Below are 21,096 nucleotides of genomic sequence, written 5' to 3'. Positions count from 1 at the left end.
AGGCTCAGTCTTTGATTATTGTGTTTTCTTCTAAGTATTCGTCTGTTAATCTCTGGGCTCAGCCGTCTTCCCAGGCGATGTCCATTTCTGGCTGAGATCTCGCAGGTTCATTACAGCAGCCTCATCCGTTTAAAAACATGTTGAGGATTAGCAGAACATCTTTTTTTCCATGTTTATGTGAAGATTAACGTGTAATGTCAAAATCTGGGCTCACGCAGAATCACATGAAAACAAAAGCATCTTACAGCTATTGGATTCACTGCACTGCTGTTGCTCTGCTGCCGGCGTTATTTTTGTCTTTCTGTTTTTAAGTTGGTTTTCCCTGAGCTCAAACATGGCCGCAGCAGAAACATTTCTGTTTCTATAATCTATGTGTTGAACAAAGAAAAGTAAAACCTTCATCCTGTTTCTTTCTTTTCTACAGAATGTGCTTCCAGACGGCTCACTTTTACATCCACAACATGTCATCACCCCGAGTCATCACACAGTCTGCTGTTGCATCAACATCTGGTAACACACACACACACTTACAAATACTAATATATATGTATGAAAATCTGAAAACATAAAACTCATTCTTGCTTTTGGCAAATTTTGTTTTGCAAATTTAAATTCCTAAATACTACATCACTTTGTTACCACATTTTCTGAATCACAGAATGTGTTATGTTATAACTGATGCTTCAAAAGTATCGACATTATAAAAAAAATATCCAAACTCCTGCAGAGCACCAATGTTTAACAAATACTGATGACCAGTCCAGCTGACCAGTGCTTTCTTCTTTAAAGAAGTTAAGAAAAACAACATCTGTCCTCTCTCTCTTTAAGGCTTTAATGTAGTCTTCTGTGGATGATTCTTGCCAAAACTGAAAAAAATGAAAAAAAGATCAACTTTGGAAATAAAGTTGCCTAAAATACATTTTCCCAAAAATGTCTGGTTTCTGTATCATCTTTATTCTATGTGTTTAATTTTCCTTTTTAAATCTTCCAGGTGAGGACACGGCTTTTCTAGTGAAGGACTTTGTCAAACGCGTTGCTGAACTTCACAGCACTCAGGGCTTCACCGCAGAGTTTGAGGTATGAGAACAGGAACATCTCTCTACTTGTGATTCCAGCTGTCATGTGCAGAAACCCTGCGCTGGCAAGCAGCTCCTGGATGTTGTCCCTGTCACTAAACCATGATGCATGGCTACAGCGTTGTTTGACTAATATTGATCCCGGGATCATTAATGATCCATGAATAAATAGAATGAACTGAAATGCTTTTTTTTTATTGCAGAGATTTAAACCCCCCCAAAATTGTATCTTTATTCATGCAGGTCGTCTCATTGAGATCCAAGATCTCATTCACAAGAGAGACATGTTTTGGAAAAAACAAACAAAAAGTTACAAACACAAAAAAACAAGTAATTAAGAGATTTGACACAATTAAATAAGCTAATAAAATATTAGCTAAAAACAAGAGCAGAATAAGCTTAGAGCACTCTCAAAATGCCTGTTCACTGGGACTGCAGTCATGCACATGGTTTGTGAGGAGCCTCCCTTCATTGTTGTGAACAGGAAGTCACTTGTGTCTTTTCTGTTCACTGACTTAGAATGAATACAGGCTCCAGCTTTGTCCTCAAACTGCCACCAAAGAAAACAATATCCCAAAGACGTTATACATGGTTTTGGTTTAAAGACATTTTAGTGATGATGATGATGATGATGATGATGATGATGATGATGATGATGATGATGATGATGGAAATTTATTGTGAAATTAAAGGCATCTTTAATATAGACTGGACCTTTAGACAAGAATGAATAAAAATAGAGCACTATCTCTGATTTCTTACTAGTTTCACATAAAGTAATGCAGATTTTAACAGTGCAGTGAAGCTAGCAGTTTCACTGGCTGTTAACATTAACTTAATGAATAGTAAAATAATGAATAATGAATAAAAGATCTTTTGACAATCAGTTAGTCATTAACTAACAATAGGAAGCTCATAAAATGTAATAATCTTACATTTGATGAGCTCACAGAATGTAAGAGTTTGGCTGCAGCCTCTCAGCTCTGCGCTCTAAGCCAAGACAGCCTGTGGTTCCTTCTGGTGGCCCTGGACAAAATGTTTGTTATTTGTATCCTCTTTTGAAGACAGTGTTGTGGAAAAAATTAATTGTCAAGCACTGCTAGATGAAATCACTCAGTCAGGTTTATTTGTATATTGTACACAAGACAGAGAGCTTAAAAGACAATCAATGATGAACAAGCCAGATTAACAGCTGTGAATGAAAGTTCTGCCAGTCGACACATGGATTTTATACCAAGGATAAGAGATCCAAAACCAGGGACAGGCTGTCTGACTCCCAGGCAGCTGCAGGAAAACAGCATCCAACCTTGTGTGTGTGACCCAAACAGGTTCATGGTGAGAGTTCAAGGGCACTTAGAATGCTGACACAGCTTAACATGATCAGTAGATATTACCTTAATGATATTTTCCACAACAACAGTTTGGGTTTATCAGCTACATGGTTCACCAGCTTTTGATCATTTTAGCCTGACCTGTAATCCAAATTTCACATGTGTTGCTATGCAAACAAGTACATTTGGTGATCTTTCATGTCAGTGTGTGACCATTCCTTCTGTGCAAACTTGTGTTTTTGAAATTGTTCATTCGCTTTTTTTTCTTCATGTTCTGTCCAGGCATTTCAGTCATACTGTATTCAATTCAATTTATTGATATAGCGCCAATTCACAACAAGTGTCAGCTCCAGGCACTTGGACTGGATGAAACAATAACTGTTCTGACACCATGTGGTATTCTTATGGTAAATGATAAGTAGCTCTTATCTGTATAGCATTTTATCAAATCCAGAGGACCACAAAGCACTAAACACTACATTCATCCATTCATGCACACATTCAGGTGTGCATGAAGGTGGTGAGCTATCATCTATGGCTACTACATTACAGCCACAGCTGCCTTGGGGTAGTCTGATAGGCAGCCATGCACCAGTGCCCCCTGGTGGGCCCTCTGACCAGCAGCAGGGAAGGCAGGTGAAGGGTGCTGCTGGAGACATTCCAGTCCACGTGTCCTGATATCTGTAGTGAAATCTCAGCAGCTGATACCTGTGAGTCTTTTGTCATTAAAATATCCTGTGTGCTCACAGATGGGGAAGGCTCAGAGCTACAGTTTTGTGACTATGGCATGAGTGGAGGTGTTTTTGCAGATGCATGAACATGAAGGACCACATGTTCAGGCATCTGGCCTGTTGGAGCAGCCAGATGCTTCAGGGTTGATGAAGCATTTTCACACAAATGAGCACATGAATTTGTTCATATGCCTAGTGAGTGTACATGCTCACAAAGCATGTACACGTTATTGAAACCTTAGCAGTAACCAGAGTTGTATTTGATTTAAAAACTGTTCTGAATGTATCACTGTCATCAATAAGTAGAAAACAAAGATTGTTTAGGGTGAAGGAGGAGGTTTGTACAGATGTAAGTGCAGTGTTTGATTGTAGTTGTTTTTCATTTGTTCTTTGGTTTATCCACATTATTTGAGTACTTGGGGGAGTTTCCCTTTGGTTGGCCTTATTTGTAACTCTTGCATCAAACTGTGTACTTTGTTGTTTTCTTTTTGTGTTGTGTTGTCTTGTAATTGTATATTTTGCACCTCTCTGGTTGTCTGTGTTGTCATGGAAATATCTGGACTGCCTGCTGCTTCCTCACACTCATCATTAGACACTGAAAGAGAGTTATGAGGTAAGATGCTCTCCTCCAGACTGTGTGAATTTACTGACTGATCCTGCATCAGACAGTAGATATGTCTCGTCTCAGAAATGTCTTCAATATGAATATTTCTTATTACCATAAGAGTTAATTACTCTAAATTGTCCTCATTCATTCATTCATTCATTGTTGATGATAACACAATGTCAGATATAATTTCTAAGCATAATAAATCATAGAAACATCTAAATCTATTATATTTAAAATATGTCTTATCTCCAGATCTCAATAAGTCAAGGTTAGCAAAGGACTCTTATACAGACTCTTATAATGAGGCCAAAGTAGAAAAAAATAAACCTTTAACATATTAATGCATTTTTGATGTATTTCTAATATTTCTGTTGATAGTTAGATTCACACCAGATGTCAGTAATGATGTGAGTAATCCATACATACATGCAAATCAAAGCAAATCAATTCACAAATTAACTTCTGGCTAAACTTACAGAAATTGATTAAAACCTTTGTAATGAAAACTCCAAGACATGGAGATACTACTCCCCATGCAGGAACTGCATGTTTAGAGTACATTTACTACAAAAACTGTTTTGTCTCTCACACACTACTAAAGACTCATACACACACAAAATCTTAAAATTGCACATGTATACTACACATGCCCCCCACACATACAATTTTTCTCACAAAAAATGCTAAAATTGCACATATTCACTATTAAAATATCACACGAGATATATCACACACAAACACATCCCTACACACAAAGCATACAGACAGACATACTATTCTGATAGATAGGTTGAAAATGGGTGTGTGTGTTGGGGAGGGGGGGGGGGGTGAATTAACATTAGGCTGAATGAATGAATGAATGAAAGGGAATGAGTCTTGTATTTGTCTGTGTGAGAGTTGCCACGGAAGAGGCGGGGCATCATTTGGAGATCAGATCACGCATGCGTTGATACCGCAGTGAAGTTAGTTTCAAGTTGGATATTAGATATTGGCGCTCAGCGGAGTAATCGGCGTTTACCATCTTGAAACTAACTTCACTTACTTTAATGTATGCGTGATCTTATCTCCAAATGATGCCCCGCCTCTTCCGTGGCAACTCTCACACAGACAAATACAAGACTCATCCCCATTCATTCATTCATCCATTCATTCATCCATTCATTCATTTAGCCTAGTGTTAGTTCACACACACACATACATTTTCGACCTATCATTCAGAATAGTATGTCTGTATGCTTTGTGTGTGGGGGCGTGCGGGTGTGTGTGTGTGTGTGTGTGTGTGTGTGTGATATTTTAATAGTGTATATGTGCAAATTTAGTCTTGTGGGTGTGCGAGAGAAAAAAATGCATGCGCATGCAATATTTTATTAGTGTATATGTGCAATCTTAGTCTTTTATGTATGCGCGTCAGAAAGAAAAATTGTATGCATGTGTAATATTTTAATAGTGAGAATGCGCAATTTTAAAATTTTGTGTGTGTATGAGTCTTTAGTAGTGTGTGTGAGTCAAAACATAGTTTTTGTCCTAAACAGCCCCTCATAGTTTATACCCTAACAAGGGAATGGTATAAAAATGAAGCCTGTTTTTAACATGTCTTTTTGCACAAAGAGGTTTCTGTTCCTCAAAACACTGAGAACATGACATATGAAGAAAGGGGACTTTAAGTAAATAAAAGTTCAGCATAGGTGCCTTGTCACTTGCAAAAAAAAGTCTATTTCCTAAATGCCAGAACAGGGAAAGAGAAATTTGGGTAACACTTTATTTGACGGGGTGTGCATAAGACTGACGTGACACCTGTGATGAAGATGAAAGAGTTTTGATGAATGTTTACGACCGTTGTCATGAAGTTTCATTCGGTAAATAGCGACACTTTTAACAGTCAGATGCATTCTAATATGTCTGTAATCAATCGTACATCATGAGAGATCAGGTTGAAAATGACCTGTAATCATCTGACCATCTTGGTTGTTTTTCATTTTTCTTATGCATGCAGAAATTCAGTAAAGTTGAGTAATGATCTCACTGCCAAGGGCCTTGATTACAGAATATGTTCCAGATAAAATTAGAGTAAGATACTCTAATAGATAGAGCCACAACCACCTGTCAAACAACACTACAGGGCACACTCCACAGACATGTTTGAAAAACAAGCATGATCTGAATAAAAATCAAAACTCCCTCCTGCAGCAGGTAGTAGGGACACAGACAATTGATTTACTTTAATCAATGCAGGCTGGAAAAAACAACAATGGGCTTGTACACAAAATGATAACAGTAAGGACGCCCAACAGATATGGCAGCAAACCACTCATAATTTCATCCTCGGTCTAGACTTGTAATTTTTTTGTGCCTGTGTTTCTTATAGGATGTACAGGCTTGCACAGTGGACATGTGGATGACCTCAGACAGCTCCAACTATCCTGACAATAAGACCAAGAACAGATACAACAACATCTTGGCCTGTGAGTCCAAATCAGTTCAGTACTAACTGGTTCTACAGACCTCAGACAGAACAAATGTGGTAAAAACATGTCCATGCGTGCGTGTGTGTGTGTGGGGGGGGGGGAGCACGTGGGCGTCTGTGGGGGTGTGCACGCATGTACTGTGTATATGTTTTTCTCCTGGATCCTCATCACGGTGTATTTTTTCCATCCTTTCTGTTTTATACCTGCTTATATTGTCTGCTTCCAGCAGTCAGAGTGCACCCAGTCAGGTTTCCAGGTCATCACAGAGTAACACAGTAAGAAATGCCATAAACAATCGCACTCTTATCAAAGGGATACTTAGAGAGGCCAATAAACCAAACATTCATGTAGCTGAACTGTGGGAGGAAGCTGAAGTACTCAAGAGCACTCACATATTCAATGGAAAAACTTACAAACTGGCATAATATCCCAACTGGGATTTGGATTTTAGACCTTCTTGCTGGATGACAATAATGCTGACAACTGCTTCAGTGTGCAGTCTACGGTTTTATTTATTTTAAGGCAGAGTTTGGGGTTTATTTCATCTGCTCAGTGAGATCCTTTCTGTTGTAGTCAAAGCAGTGGCAAAATCCACCTTTTTTAATTTGAGAACCATTGTCTCCTTAGCAACACTGTGTTGATATGGTTGTGATGCTATGGGGTGCAATTGAGGAGCGAGGCAGGGTATTCATGCCAATGGCTTGGTAGCCATCCCCTTGCATTGCCACTGGACTTTAGAAAAGTGGAGGTGTGTTCTCTGTAGTAACAAATCACACTTCTCCATCTGGCAATCTGATGGACGAGTTAGATTGTACTGCAATGCAGTACAATGCAAAGTACTGCATTAAAGTTTGGTGGAGGGGGGGATTATGGTGTGGGGTTGTTATTCAGGCCCCTTAGTTCCAGTGAAAGGAACTCTGAATAGTTCAGCATACCAAGACATTTTGGACAATTCCATGCTCCCAACTTTGTGGGAACAGTTTGGAGCTGGCCCCTTCCTCTTACAACATGACTGTGCACCAGAGCACAAAACAAGGTCCATAAAGACATGGATGGAGAGTCTGGTGTGGATGAACTTGACTGGCCTGCAAAGAGTCCTGACCTCAACCTGATGGAACATCTTTGGGGTGAATTAGAGCAGAGAGTGAGAGCCAGGCCTTCTCGTACAACATCAGTTTGTGGCTTCACTATGCGCTTCTGGTAGAATGGTAAAGATCCCCATTAACACGCCTAAACCTTGTGGACAGCCTTCACAGAAGAGTTGAAGCTGTTCTAGCAGCAAAGGGTGGACCAACGTCATATTGAACCCTGTGGATCAGGAAGGGGATGTCACTTAAAATACTTTTGGCAATATAGTGTTGGTTCCTATTCCGTTTCATGTGTCCTGTCTACTTTGATGCTTGATTTAATAAAGTGAATCAACCAATACCATCTTGAGGAGTACATTTGCAGTATATGTACAGCATATTTGAAATACCAAGACAGGACTATGGAGGAAAGACATTGCTGAATATCATCCTACATGTTTCATGCCTAACAGCAAAGTGCTCCAGTGCACACTGAACGTTATGGTGTGATGATGTCAATAATACTAAATAATCTTTGAAATGCAAAGTTGGGAATTCGTGATTCCCGAATCAGACACCACAATCTCCGCATCCTTGAGATCTTAGTTTTAGACACTTCTGCCATCATCTGTTGGGGCAGCAGCATCAGAACCAAGGACCTAAAAAGGCTCAACAGCCTGATAATTTAGGCTGGTTCTGTTCTGGGGATGACTGTGGAACCTTTGGAGATTATTATGCAAAGGATCAAGAAAATTCTATACAACCCTGACCATTCTCTTCATGAGACTGTCTTGGAAAGGCAGAGCACCTTCAGTCAGAAGCTTCTTCATACTAAGGGCAGTACAGACTGCTGCAGGAGATCTTTATTGCCAACAGCCATCTCCATGTTCAATAACTTTTTGAAGAATGTAAATTAATGAGTTACGACATTTATTTACCTTTGGGATTAATGAAGAATTTTTAAATTTGACAAAGACAAGGAGACAGCCCTGATGGACTTTAACCCGCCTCGGAGACAAGTTGACTTTGAGGGAAGAATGCATTCATAGCTGTCGCTTTGGGCATAAAAGATCAAACAGCCCTTTAAAGCAACCCTGGTATCCCAGGTTCTCTATAAAATGCTTAAGCACAGTTATTGGTCACAAAACAATAGACTGGACAGTCAAATTCTCATAACCGCTTCACCAGTTCTGGTTCATTGTTCCATGGCCAAATAGCTTGCCTTTATTAGATGTTCAACAACTGGTGAGTGACTCCTTTTCAATGCAACAGAGCAAGCTTTCACACTGAGAATTGTGATCACTAAATAGTCAGAGCACAATTTACGGGTCACTTTCTTAAAGCTTCTTTTTTCGGTGTGAACCCAGTCCTCCATATAGCACCACAGAGGCATCTCAACCACAGTAGTCCCACAGTGCCCATAGTCTTCAAGTTCCTGGGGCAAATTTTGTCCATTCCTGGAAACCTGCAACTAGGGAGGTTTTTAATTAGCCCAGCAACCTCCGACCTGGTAATGGACTTCCCTCATCTGAGTGCTCAGATTCTTCTTCGTCTTTGAATGGATCAAAGGAAACCTCCAAGTCCTCCTTTCCTCACTAAGCAATATCCTCAGCTCTCTGGTCTGTAGAAGTATGTTTAAAGAACAGAAAGCTTTATGATTTATTTTTCATATTTATCTGATCCAGTTTTGTTTTCTTCTTTACTCTTCAGATGACCACAGCCGGGTTCAGCTTTCTCCACGAGCCAGCAAAGATGGAAAACCCACCGATTATATTAATGCCAACTATGTGGATGTAAGAAGTTGTTGGTTTCATTTATAGGAAAATTGATTCTTTAAGTCAATTTGTCTAATACATAGAAAACACAGTTTAAATGTGTTAGACAAATTAATTGTATTTAAATCAAACAAAGTTCTGTTCTGGAACACTGTCATTCATACATGGTGAAACTGCATTTAGCAGTAAAAGTTTTTAAATCTTTTTCCAGTCGTGCTGTACTGGGTCTGGTATTCCAGTAAAGTATCTGTTTGGCCAGACTTTGGAAACTTTACATCCAGATCAAGAAGAGCATTTTAAAATGAGGGATCCCAAGGCATGTTGGTGGATGTTCAATCATGGGACCTTCATGTTTCTCCCCTTCTCTCCCTGCCTTCTTTCTTGTTTGATTACTCAGAATAAATAACTAGTACTGCAAAAAGTATTCAAAAATAAACAAACCAACATTATGCTGGTAGCAGCATAATGTTTCTTACAATGCTCAAGAAACATGCTCTGTCAGGAACCAAGTGAGACCAAACAAGCCCAAATGCCGCTAAAGACAAAATGAATCCTCCAGGCCTTTACATGAAGCCTGACACACTTTATAGCTTCATTCTAAATCATTGTGAACATGAATCCCAAGGTGGCAAAAGTGTTGCTGTTCCAACATCTTTCAAAATGTGTTGCAGGAATGTGACTGAAATTATTTTTATCATAAAAGATGAAGTATTTGGTTTGTGTTTCCTGCATGGCAAGACATTTTGCATGTGAAAATTATTGAGAATCTAAGTGAATATTTTCCACACACTCTGTTGTAGTCGTTCTTATTAATCTGAGTGAGAGAATTCTGCCTCTTTTACAGGCTGAATAGTAATTACCAGTAAGTGTATGACGCACAATGACAGTAAATGTGGGTAAGTTTTTTTTTTTCCATGCTGAAGCAGGTGCTTTGTGTTGTGTAGGGGTATAAGAGGCCGCGGTCATACATTGCTGCTCAGGGTCCTCTGAGGTCCAGTATTGAAGACTTCTGGAGGATGATCTGGGAGCAGAATGTTCACATCATTGTTATGATCACCAACCTGGTAGAAAACGGACGGGTGAGTAGATGGCTTTGGTCCCACTGGAAGAAATGTAACAAATCTTCTGTCATACCAACAATAAGGCTAAATCGAACCTGAGACACAAATCAGCATTTTTAATCGCTTATGTTTTATGCAGCTCCTCTGTTTTTGTGTGCCCTCAGAGAAAATGTGATCAGTACTGGCCGGCAGAAGAGCAGGAGGAATACGGGCCGTACCTTGTGACTGTAAAGAGTACCAGAGTTCTGGCTTACTACACACACAGAACATTCCGTGTGAGGGATACCATCACTAAAAAGGTCAGATGACAGAACTAACTTTCAATTATAAATGTTCATCTAAATATATATAAGTGACTAAAATAAACATCTGTGTGAAATGACAAATTTCAAGTTACTTCAAGGTTTAGCTTTAAACTCTGCATGTGTTTGATTATTGCCCTCCAAATACTGTGAATGCACTAGTATTAATTTAGATATAATTTTCAGTGTGCTTATGTGTTCTGAATGTTAAAAACAAAAAACAAAATGCTAACTTCTTTAGCATGAAGTCCACTCAGGTCACAGTGTGTGATAAAAATGTGAGATAAGTCCTGAGAACTGAACTGTGCCTGAATTGAATTGGATTCAGTTCAATTCAGTTTATTTCTACAGCACCAACTCACAACATTACGTTCAGTTCATTGTTCAAATTAGCTTGAATAATGAAAACTTTCTGTCTAAGGAAATCCAGCAGAGCATTGAGTCATTGGCTTGCATCATTCACTCCTCCTGGACGTAGCGACAATCGTTTGAGTTGTCATTGACTTTACGTCAATCCCTCATTCTAGTGAGCATTCCTGTAGTGATAGTGAAGAGGAAAAACTCCCTTGTAGCAAGAAGAAACCTCCAACAGAAGCAGAACCTGACTCAGAACAAGCAGCCAGGTGATAAAGATGAGCTCAATGCCTAGATTCCTTTATTTATTTCTCTCATTGCTCACTGACATTCCAGAAGCTCAAATTTTAAAGTGGAAAAAACAAACATCCAGATTCAATGGGAAGGAAGCAAAACTTAGAGAGAAATTCCAAACCCTCCAGCTAACCATCCCCAGATTTTTTATTTAGGATTCTTCGTTAAAATGTGATTATAGTGGAGGATGAATATCAGCTTAGTGTGATGATAAAGGTGTGCAAAAAATCATCAGGGGGAACTTGCAGCGCAGCGGCACTGAAGCAGAATTTATGGACAAATCTGATGGAAAAATGACACATTCTCCCTTTCTTTTGTTTTAATAAATACGTAAATAAACTGTAAAAAAAAAAGTAGAAAAAGTTTTGTTCAAATTAAAGGCAGTGCAATATCACTCACTAACCACATCAATCAGTCATTATCGGTGGAAATTATTTTGCTACGTGATAACTAATCTACAACTAAGTTTAACATGGTATAGAAGACCAACAAAACCAAATCATCATGCTGCTGAATATTTGAAATATATTAACTGTATCCACATGCTTGCAGTGAGGTTGTTTATTCTGTGAGCAAAGCAGGTGGCTCTCTTAGATTTAAAGAGCATGGAAGCAGATGTTAAAAAGCGTTCCTCTACAAGAACTGACTAAAATGGTTGTCACAGACATTCTTCAGAAGAGCAGTGTGCTTGAAAGAAAAAAACACGAATGAGTAAAGAGTTTATTGGAGAAAATGACAAACATATAACGGACAGAAAATGATGGGCTGCTCAGCTAGAATTCTGGTAAATTGAATTTAGTATTTGCAGAGCATCATTCACGATAAATGTGAATGATAAAATAAAGAGTTCCAGTTTATTTACTGAAACTGAACGCACTGCCAGTTCAGTTCATTTATATGGACAGATTTAAAGTCAGTTACATACATTCCAATACATTCTAGCGCTCTAGAAGTAAACGGAATAGAATGCAATTGCAAATGAACAGTGCTGAGACAGACTGCTTCACAAAAGCCAGCAAATAGCAATATGCCAAGATATTTCAGTTTCCAAGATGCATTTTGTTGAGAATATTTTAAATATGCTGTACACAAAAAACACTCAACAAAGATATTTGATCATTTTTGCTTAATGAGTGAAAGAAGGAATGTTTTGTTGTTTAAATGCAATTTGCATTTGCAAGTTTCATTTCCAGAGAAATCAACAAAGATTAGACATCAAAAAGCAAACATTTCTTGTTGAAAAACTGAACATTTCATGCAATTGTCCTAATGTTTTACAACTTAAGGTGCCAGAAGTTTTCTATCGTTGAAAAAATATTGTTATTTTTGAAGTTAATGAGTTTATCCTGCACCTTCCTCCTACAGAGCTCAAAGAAGGGGTGGAGCAACGAGCGAACAGTGGAACAGTTCCAGTTCACCCAGTGGCCTGATATGGGTGTCCCAGAGTTGTCTCTGCCGCTTCTCAGCTTCATTCGCAAGTCATCCAGAGCCAACACAGACAACATGGGCCCAGTGGTGGTGCACTGCAGGTCACATGAAGCTTCACTGTCATCTTCAGCTGAGCTGATGCTGGAAGTGTTCTCTGACTGCTTGTTTTGCTGCGCAGTGCTGGGGTTGGCCGGACAGGCACGTACATTGTCCTGGACAGCATGCTGAAACAGATATCACACGAAGGAACCATTGACATTCCTGGCTTCTTGAAGCACATCCGGACACAAAGAAACTTCCTGGTTCAGACTGAGGTCAGAGTTCAACTTGCTACTTGAACACATGCCGCATTTCATTCTGATAATGCAACAGAGACGAGTAGGATAATGTATGTGTCTCCTCTGTGCAGAAATAAAGCATTTTTTTCTCGCTAAATTTTTTTATATCGCCCAATTTCACAACACATCATCCAAAAGTAATTTCAGTATGAAACTACTAAAATTATTTACTTGCACAGATTTTTTTTGCACTTGTCTCCATTCAGTACAATAAAAGCAGCAAGGTTGTCTGTTAGGTTTGCCTTAAAAAATACATAAGAAGAGGTTTTATTACAAACTGTAGCAATATACTGTTCCTCCTTCTACAGGAACAGTATATTTTTATCCATGATGCTTTGGTGGAGGCCATCTTATGTGGGGACACTGAAGTACTGGCAGCCCACCTTCACAATTATGTGGGTGAGCTGCTGACTCCAGGACCATCTGGGAGGACTCGCCTGGACAAACAGTTTAAGGTGAGCTGACACACTCATGCAAAATTAATGGAGATTAGGGTGATGGTAGAAGGCCTTCCAACCACAACGACTTGGGGGTCATCATCAAAGATAAATCATCAAAATACCAGAGAAAACATGCAAAAAGCTGCTCAGCAGTTATAAGACAGGTTTGATAGATTTTGATATCAATTACATTTTTAAATCATTACTGATGACAATCATCAGTAATGATTCTCTCTCTCTCTATATATATATATATATATACTGTATATACTGTACATATACAGTATATTTTAAAGGTTTTATTGGCTCTAGTGGCCTTTATTTGATAGTGAATTGACAGTAAAGAGGGCAATGAGAGAAGGGAGAAGACCTGCAGCAAAGGTCACCAGGCCAGGAATCGAACTTACAACAGCCACATTGAGGACTGTTGTAAGCTGGGGTTAAGTTGTGCTTAACCCCAGCGCCACCACAGCACCCCAGTCATGAGATATATATTTTAATATGTCATTTTAAATATAATGTAAAAAAGCAGAAATTGTTTTTGGAAAATGTATACTTAATTGTAAACCTAAATCTGTTCAAGTAAGCAATTAATCAAGTTTATTTGTACAGTCCATGGGTCAGGTATGAACGCTGGTTAGAATAGACAAACTACTGTAAATGTGCTCAGATCCATGTGTCCTCATACTTCCATACATCCATTTCTTCTGTGCAAATGTACTCTTGTGGATTTAAATACGCCATATTTTGATTTAAAAAATCTGCACAAGTCTTTGTATATCAGGCTCCATTTTTTGACTACCATTAGTTAGGACAGCAGAACCTAAAGGTTAGCTCTTTTCTGTTCTCCACAGCTGGTGTGTCACAATGAAGTGAAGCAGAGTGATTTCTCCAGCGCTCTGCAGGACAACAACTCCAGCAAGAACAGGGACTGCTCTGTGATACCTGGTGAGACTGCCTCATGGTAACGCCATGAACTGCTGGAACTCCACATCAGTCTCAGTCACACATTTAAATCCTTCCACTTCAGCTCCTGTTCACATGATCCACAAAGTACTTAACCTCATCTCTTCTCTCTTGTAGCTGACAGATCACGAGTGTGTCTATCTATAACAGCTGGAGAGACGACCGACTACATCAATGCCTCATTCATCACTGTAAGACCAGCAAATCTCCGTTGTAACTAAATCTTAGCCAGAATCATATGAGAGGATGAAGGTGTGTTTCATGAGGGTTCCCATAGGATGTGAATCTCTCTTTTCATTAACACACAGGCAAAGGAGCCTGTTAACAGCTTCATTACTTTTATATAAAAGTCAGCCTTCAATGTTTCAGCATCAGTGCTTCAGAGGTTTATTTGTTCTGTGATGCCATTGAGGGATCAAATGGTATTCCAGTCATTTCTTGAACTAGTTGGAGCTTTAATCGCCTGTACAAAGGTATGGCTTTGTTTTGCAGGGCTACAGACTAAACAGAGAGTTCATCATTACCCAGAATCCCTTGCCTGGCACCATAAAGGACTTTTGGAGAATGATATGGGATCACAATATCCAGGTCATCATCTCACTGCCTGGGGTAAGCAAAAACGATTCATTTCAAATGATATTCTCCAAATGGGAAATGATGATCCAGGAACACTGAAAGCTTTCAGCTGTGGGCAAAACACTTCCCTCCATTTTATTAGAAAAATAATTTTTGGTACTATTTCATTGTCATATTTGACACATTATTCTATAACCCTCCATTTATTTCAACTGAGTCTGAGACTTCCTGGATCAGGCATCACATTTCCAGCCTGTTATTGTCCAGCTTCCTGTTCTCAGCTAGTCAGAGTGACACCTGCTGGGGTCTTCTGCTGCTGCAGCCCACCTGCTTCAAGGCTTCATTTTCTGTACATTAAGAGTTCATTCACAGCGTCCTGCATCCATTGGTTGGAATCAGCTCCTGTTGTCTTTATATCTTCTTAAACCAGCTCTGACCTCAAGAGGACATTTCTTTCCACACAGCTGCCACTCCTGTGATATTTTCTCTTTTTCAGATGAACAACAAGTGCTGACAACCAGAACCTGCTGGGTCAAAGTGGCTTAGATCCCACTTTGTCCTCATTCTGATGCTCACTTTGAACTTAACCAATCTTCACCTCAGTGTTACCGAGTTCCTGTTTGGTTGGTTCACTACTTATTGCCAACAACTGAACAGCTGTTCCTAGCTGTGAGAGTACATGACAATAATTGATCTCTTACTTTTTGTTATCTGATAATGTACAGTCATTTTCATGTAAAGAACTGTTAATGATTGGTCCCATCTCCAGGAGAGCCCCCCCAGCTCTGGGATTCTTCCTGGAGCAAAGCTCAGCTGTCAGTTAGCGTTAGCCTTCCCATGTCTCTCTGTCAACAGACTACAGAGGAGGCGGAGCTCTGTGCCCTGTGTCCTAGCAATGAGCCATCCATCAGCTTCAACATGTTCACTGTGACCCAAAAGAGTGAGGCCCACATCTGTCTGTCCAATGAGGACATGCTGGTGGTCCGGGAATACGCCCTGTCTGCTGCAAAGGTTAGCCTAGCTTCTTTTGCACCATGACATTCTTAATAATAGCAGATAGTGCGTGTTGCAAACATGTGTCATATAAGCCACTAAAACATTAGTGGCTTCTTAATTTCACTTGAACACATAAGTAAACTATTGTACTGATCTTACAACACAAAAGTATCACTGAAGCTGTTCTTACAACTCAGAAAGATTTTGTGTGCAGAAGGCATCTGGTTGGCATGTCAACTCTTCTCATCTGGACAGGATGACTTTGTTCTTGAGGTGAAGCATTTCCTCGCCCCCTGCTGGCCGAACCCTGACAGCCCCATCAGTAACACCTTTGAGCTCATCAGCCTGGTGAATGAAGAGAGGGCGAGCAGGGACTATCCCACCGTGGTCCATGATGAGTAAGACCCTGTCCAGCCCGTTAGCATACTTTTTGGGTCTTCTTTTTCCAAAAGGTTTTACATGAGATGAGTCCTGGTGTTTTTCTCCTGCAGTGTGGGCGGAGTCACGGCAGGAACATTCTGTGCTCTGTCGTCCCTAAAGCAGCAGCTGGAGGCTGAAGGTTCGGCTGATGTGTTCCAAGCAGCCAGGCTGGCAAACCTCTTGAGACCAGGAGTCTTCAGTGATGTCGTGAGTCTCATAGCCAGTTTATTACAGATCTGTTTGTTACACTCTTCAGTTCGACATTTGAGTTATGGATAAATGCAGTTCAACTCATTTACAAACACATTTTCATAAATTTAGTTGGAATTTTGATGGTGATTGTTGTTTACAGCAAATAAAAATCACAAATTTTGTCTCTCAGAAAATTACAGTATTACAGTACACCAGACCAATAAAAAGGAATGTGTGCTTAATGAAAAGTATGTCCATGTACTGCACAGTGTCTTGGGCTCCTTTTGCATGAATTACTGCATGCAAAAGAACGGCGGAAACCAGCCTGTGGTTCTGATGAGTTTGCTTCCTCCTGACCCATAGATTCTGTATTGGTTAAGGTCACGTCAGTTTGTTGGTGTTACCGTGGCGAATGAAGCAGGCATTATCAGTATTGGCAGTGTGGACAGGTACCAAGTCCTGCTGGAAAATAAAATCATCAGCTCCATACAGCTGGTCAGGTGAGGGAAGCATTAAGTGCTCTAGAATTTCCTAGTAGATGGCTGCATTGACTGTGGACTTCAGAAACCCAGTGGACCAGAACCAGTGCATGACATGGCACCCAGAACATCAGTGGATTCTGTTCCTCGCCACTCTTCCTCCAGACTCTAGGATCTTGATGTCCAACTGCAATTCAAATGTTTTAACTGGAAAGGAACCATGGACCAGTGAGCACCTAGCTAGCTAGTTTCCTTCTTAGCCCTGGTGAGAAGCTTCTGATGTGGTCTTTGGTTCAGGTTGTCTGTCTCTACGGAAAAGGAATGTGACAATTCTAGCTCAAGTAGGGTGTGTTTGGTGGCTCTTGATGCTCTAGCATCAGCCAACACCTTCAAAGTTTAAACCAAACAGATTTGTTTTCAATTTAATTACATTTCAATGCAGTGTATTTGTAAAACACCAACAGAGGTCCAATAATGTCAAAATAATGAGAAGTTCTGGACATGTTTTCCCAAAGAACTAAAGCAAAAAAGTCAATTCAAACCAGTCATACAAACAAATTCTAAGTCAAGTACAAACACTCCCATCTGATCCTGGTTATCAAGCAATGCATCAGGTTCAATTTATCATTCAGGTCAGTTTAATAATTTCTATCTAAGGAAATCCAGCAGATTGCATTGAATTATTGACTTACAGAATTCACTTCTCCTGGACAAATATGTAGCGACAGTGGAAAGGAAAATTCCCCTTTAACAGGAAGAAACCTCCAGAGAACCAAAACCTGAACCAGAACCAGAACCAGAACCAACCAGAGCCTGGCTCAGTGACATCTGACGGTTGAAGAAGTCAAAATTTGCTACACAATTGTCTCAAGGCTGAAGTTATCGCTGTTGCGCACAGATTTCAATCAGACTGTTAGTTTCCACTCAACATTCCATGTCTAGAAGCTTGGATACAGCATTCTGAGTAGCTGGCTTCTTCAGCAATGCCTTTCTCAATTTACTTCAATTTGATTGAGAAATGCCTTATTAACCTAACAGGAATATTAAATGTTAACTGATACCATATGGTTTTCTTCAAAGAAAGAAGCTTATTTTATAGAGAATTTCAGTCACTCTCCTTGACAACTGTCAAGCAGTCTGACCCATGGCATCAGACCATTCATGTATTGGTCTGATGTAATATTACTGAAATTTTATAAGACATGTTTGATTTTCAGCTGCTGTAATCCAGAATCATCAATACTAACAGAAATAAACACCGGAAAGAAACATTTCAATGATATTCTGATTCACTAATGAAAATCTTTCAGTTAATCTGTATAACAGCCTAACTAATAAAGGCCACCTCATTGATATTACCATGTTTTTGTATCTCAGCTCAGAAAATAGTGAAAAATATTAAAAATGAATTCTGAAACTGTCAGACAGAAGCTGGATTATCCCAGAATAAAACAGCCAAACACGGCTCAGCAGTGTGCCACAGTGACACAGTCCAATGCAGGACAAATGCTCCCAGCTCTTCATTGGAGACGCTGAACAGCAGACGGATGGTCCAGAACAGAGCAAACTCATCGGGTCAAGAATCAGCTGTTCATTTACATGTCAAGATAAAGGGTCACTCGTTTGAAGACAGCTTTGTGGATATTTTGTACCAGGAAGACAGGTGGTTTGAGAGAGGACTGAAAGAAGGGCCTAGCCAGCAGCTAGATGAAGATGGGACTTGTTCTTAAAGTGAATGTGTTTTATCAGGTTTAAAATAAATGTAAATGCTCTTAAAACTAGAAAACTGCTTTATGATGGGCTATCACATGAAATCAAAACTAAAATCCTGGAACATTTTTATCTGAAATGAGCTGAAATGTGAAAAGCTGGCTAAACCTCGGACTGAGTCTGTTACTGTGAACCAAATAAGATCAAATTTAGCTCAGAGTTGATGCTACCTGGGTTTATCTTACATGTGTGTTAAGTGGAATAGTAGCAAGAGACTGAGTGGAGTGTGTTTTTGCAGGAGCACTACCAGTTCCTGTACAAAGCCATGCTGAGCATCATCGGGATACAGGAAGCAGAGAAAACCCTCCTATTCTCTGACAACAATGGAACCACCACTGACAGCCTTGAATCTCTTGTGTAAAAAGTCCTGATAGGATAAGTTTAACTTTATGTTCTTCAAGCATCAATAGAATCACTTTTGACAGACTTTATTCAGGCAGATTCTTAACAGCTTTGCTGAATTTGGACTCTTTCTGCTTTTATATTGTGTGCCTTTTGTATTCCTTTTGTTGTAGTTCATTACATTTTATACATTAACTGTCCAAGGTTTTAATGTACCATCCTGAAAATTTGTACTAAACTCTTTTTAAACATTGTATTTATTGGCACTGAGCCTAAAAAGGGAAGCTGCACCTTTTCACATCAAATGTTTTCCATGGCTCTGCCACTGGAGTCTATTCTGTGAATACCACTGCAACAGTAGCTACGGTGTGCTAAACAAGATAAGGATGTGGAATAATAAAACGATCGAATGTAAATAATATGGTAATCACTTTGATGGACCAAATTTCTATTTATACTTCTAGATTCTATATTTTTAGTGCAAATGAATGCTTTGATTCTGTTTAGCTAAAGGTGATTAATGATTTTATACTCAGTTTTGTAACAAACTAAATGTGTTGCATGTGATTACTGCCTATGTAGATCTTTAGTTGGATGTGAAACACTGCCGGAGTCTTACATTGGGGACTAAAGGGATAAAGTGAAAGAATTGCAAACAAAAAAACCTGTTGGTTCTTTAAAGTGTTCCTATGTAAACTTGCAAGCTGCAATTACTGAAAGAAGATCGTTTCTATTAAAACTATTTGTGTGCGTGTGTGTTTATATGTATATAAATGTATACATCTATAACACACAAACAGAAGGTATTCCGAGTGCTTCACTGTTTCCACACTTCATGTTACTGTCATGATGTCTAAAAGTAGGAGCCAAATGCAGAGGATTGGAGAGCAAAGGAACATTCAACCAGAAATTCTAAAGCAGAAAACTACAAACACATCGTGTCAAAAACCACTGAAAACAAGTTCTTAAAAACAGTAACAGAAGATTCTTATCTAATGTTCAATGGCTACTTGTTCCACAAATTAACAGAAAAGGGCCGGTCTTGGAGCTTCAGCCTAGGTTTTGGTACAACCAACAGAAGCTGATCAGCCAGGCTTGGTGAAACATTCAGCTAGAGCAAGTCGGAGAGGTAAGGATGAGCAAGACCATTAAGGCATTTAAAGGCCAAGAGTAGGATTTTAAAATCTATTTTTTGTTGCTCTGGAAGTCAACGAAGGGATGACAAAACAGGTGAGATGAGTTTGTTTAGCTGATCATCTCCTAGACGATCAGCTTAGACAGGTGTACTGGTTTCTTTACAGTAAAATTTATTTTAAAACAAAAACCAAAAGTTCTTTATAAGTTCGGAACCATCTTTCCATCAGTGATCCATTAGGAGCCACTTATCAAATCTTTGAAATCTTTAGAAATCCATCTTCAGATATTTTCTGACCCCCACTTTTTATGTTTCAACCTGTCTTGTTTGGTGAAGGGAAGAGGGGAGCAGCAAGATATCCCAATTTGAATTTCTGTTGAAAACAGAGTCTGGTTCAACATATGGATTATACATATTCCTTTTATGAAGTTCTTTGTCATTATCCCTGCACCGTTTCTTATGAGTTAATCCAGGCTAAGACTCTGTAAGAAATGCGTCTTTTCAGGTCAGAAAATAGGTCAAGAGCCCAGAAATTGTTCTGACCTGCTGCCAGATCTGCAAGTTCATTTACATTTTTGACTTTAATAATTACATCCTCAATTATCCTCTGCTTGGTGGCCCAGTTTCGCTTGGCTGCCTCCAAATCAAGCAGAAGTAAAAACACAAGTCAGCAATTTCTTTTTTCTTTTTCTCCCGAGTGAGAACTCAGCTGGAGATCAAGGAGCTGACAGGACACTGCAGCAGTTCAATTTACTGGCTACAACAGATCCTGATCAATGAACATCAATCTACACAGTGACCAATTTTTATATGATTCTGAAAAATCTACCATCATGCTTATGGTCAGATTAGTTGGTCTAAAAATGCCAAGATTGATTTTTTTTTTAAGGATTAAATAAAACAAGCAAATATGCATTTACCACAATAACTGATAAATGATTCTAAATT

At 39.3% G+C, this 21,096-nt stretch overlaps 1 protein-coding gene across 6 annotated transcripts in view; it reads left to right on the top strand.

The window, feature by feature from the left end:
- The window catches only part of ptprz1a (protein tyrosine phosphatase receptor type Z1a), a 90,001-nt gene extending 70,236 nt beyond the window's left edge, over positions 1-19,765 (top strand). For 4 of the 6 annotated variants that reach the window (XM_032546244.1, XM_032546245.1, XM_032546247.1 and 1 more), the window contains 17 exons: positions 425-510; positions 992-1,077; positions 3,731-3,751; positions 6,114-6,210; positions 8,991-9,073; positions 10,000-10,134; positions 10,281-10,415; positions 12,432-12,595; positions 12,673-12,808; positions 13,141-13,287; positions 14,127-14,220; positions 14,356-14,429; positions 14,731-14,847; positions 15,670-15,825; positions 16,066-16,208; positions 16,302-16,437; positions 18,910-19,765. In XM_032546244.1, the coding sequence (XP_032402135.1) occupies positions 425-510; positions 992-1,077; positions 3,731-3,751; positions 6,114-6,210; positions 8,991-9,073; positions 10,000-10,134; positions 10,281-10,415; positions 12,432-12,595; positions 12,673-12,808; positions 13,141-13,287; positions 14,127-14,220; positions 14,356-14,429; positions 14,731-14,847; positions 15,670-15,825; positions 16,066-16,208; positions 16,302-16,437; positions 18,910-19,032 (1,933 nt within the window). In that variant the 3' untranslated portion in view covers positions 19,033-19,765. Of the gene's footprint in view, positions 1-424; positions 511-991; positions 1,078-3,730; positions 3,752-6,113; positions 6,211-8,990; positions 9,074-9,999; positions 10,135-10,280; positions 10,416-12,431; positions 12,596-12,672; positions 12,809-13,140; positions 13,288-14,126; positions 14,221-14,355; positions 14,430-14,730; positions 14,848-15,669; positions 15,826-16,024; positions 16,209-16,301; positions 16,438-18,909 lie in introns of those variants that run through there. The other 2 variants (XR_004336680.1, XM_032546248.1) reach the window with 2 other exon arrangements.
- Positions 19,766-21,096: the final 1,331 nt, after the last annotated feature.

This window comes from Xiphophorus hellerii, chromosome 2, assembly GCF_003331165.1.
Source record: "Xiphophorus hellerii strain 12219 chromosome 2, Xiphophorus_hellerii-4.1, whole genome shotgun sequence".
Classification (NCBI taxonomy): Eukaryota; Metazoa; Chordata; class Actinopteri; order Cyprinodontiformes; family Poeciliidae; genus Xiphophorus; species Xiphophorus hellerii.
This window is presented reverse-complemented; position numbering and strand designations above follow the sequence as displayed.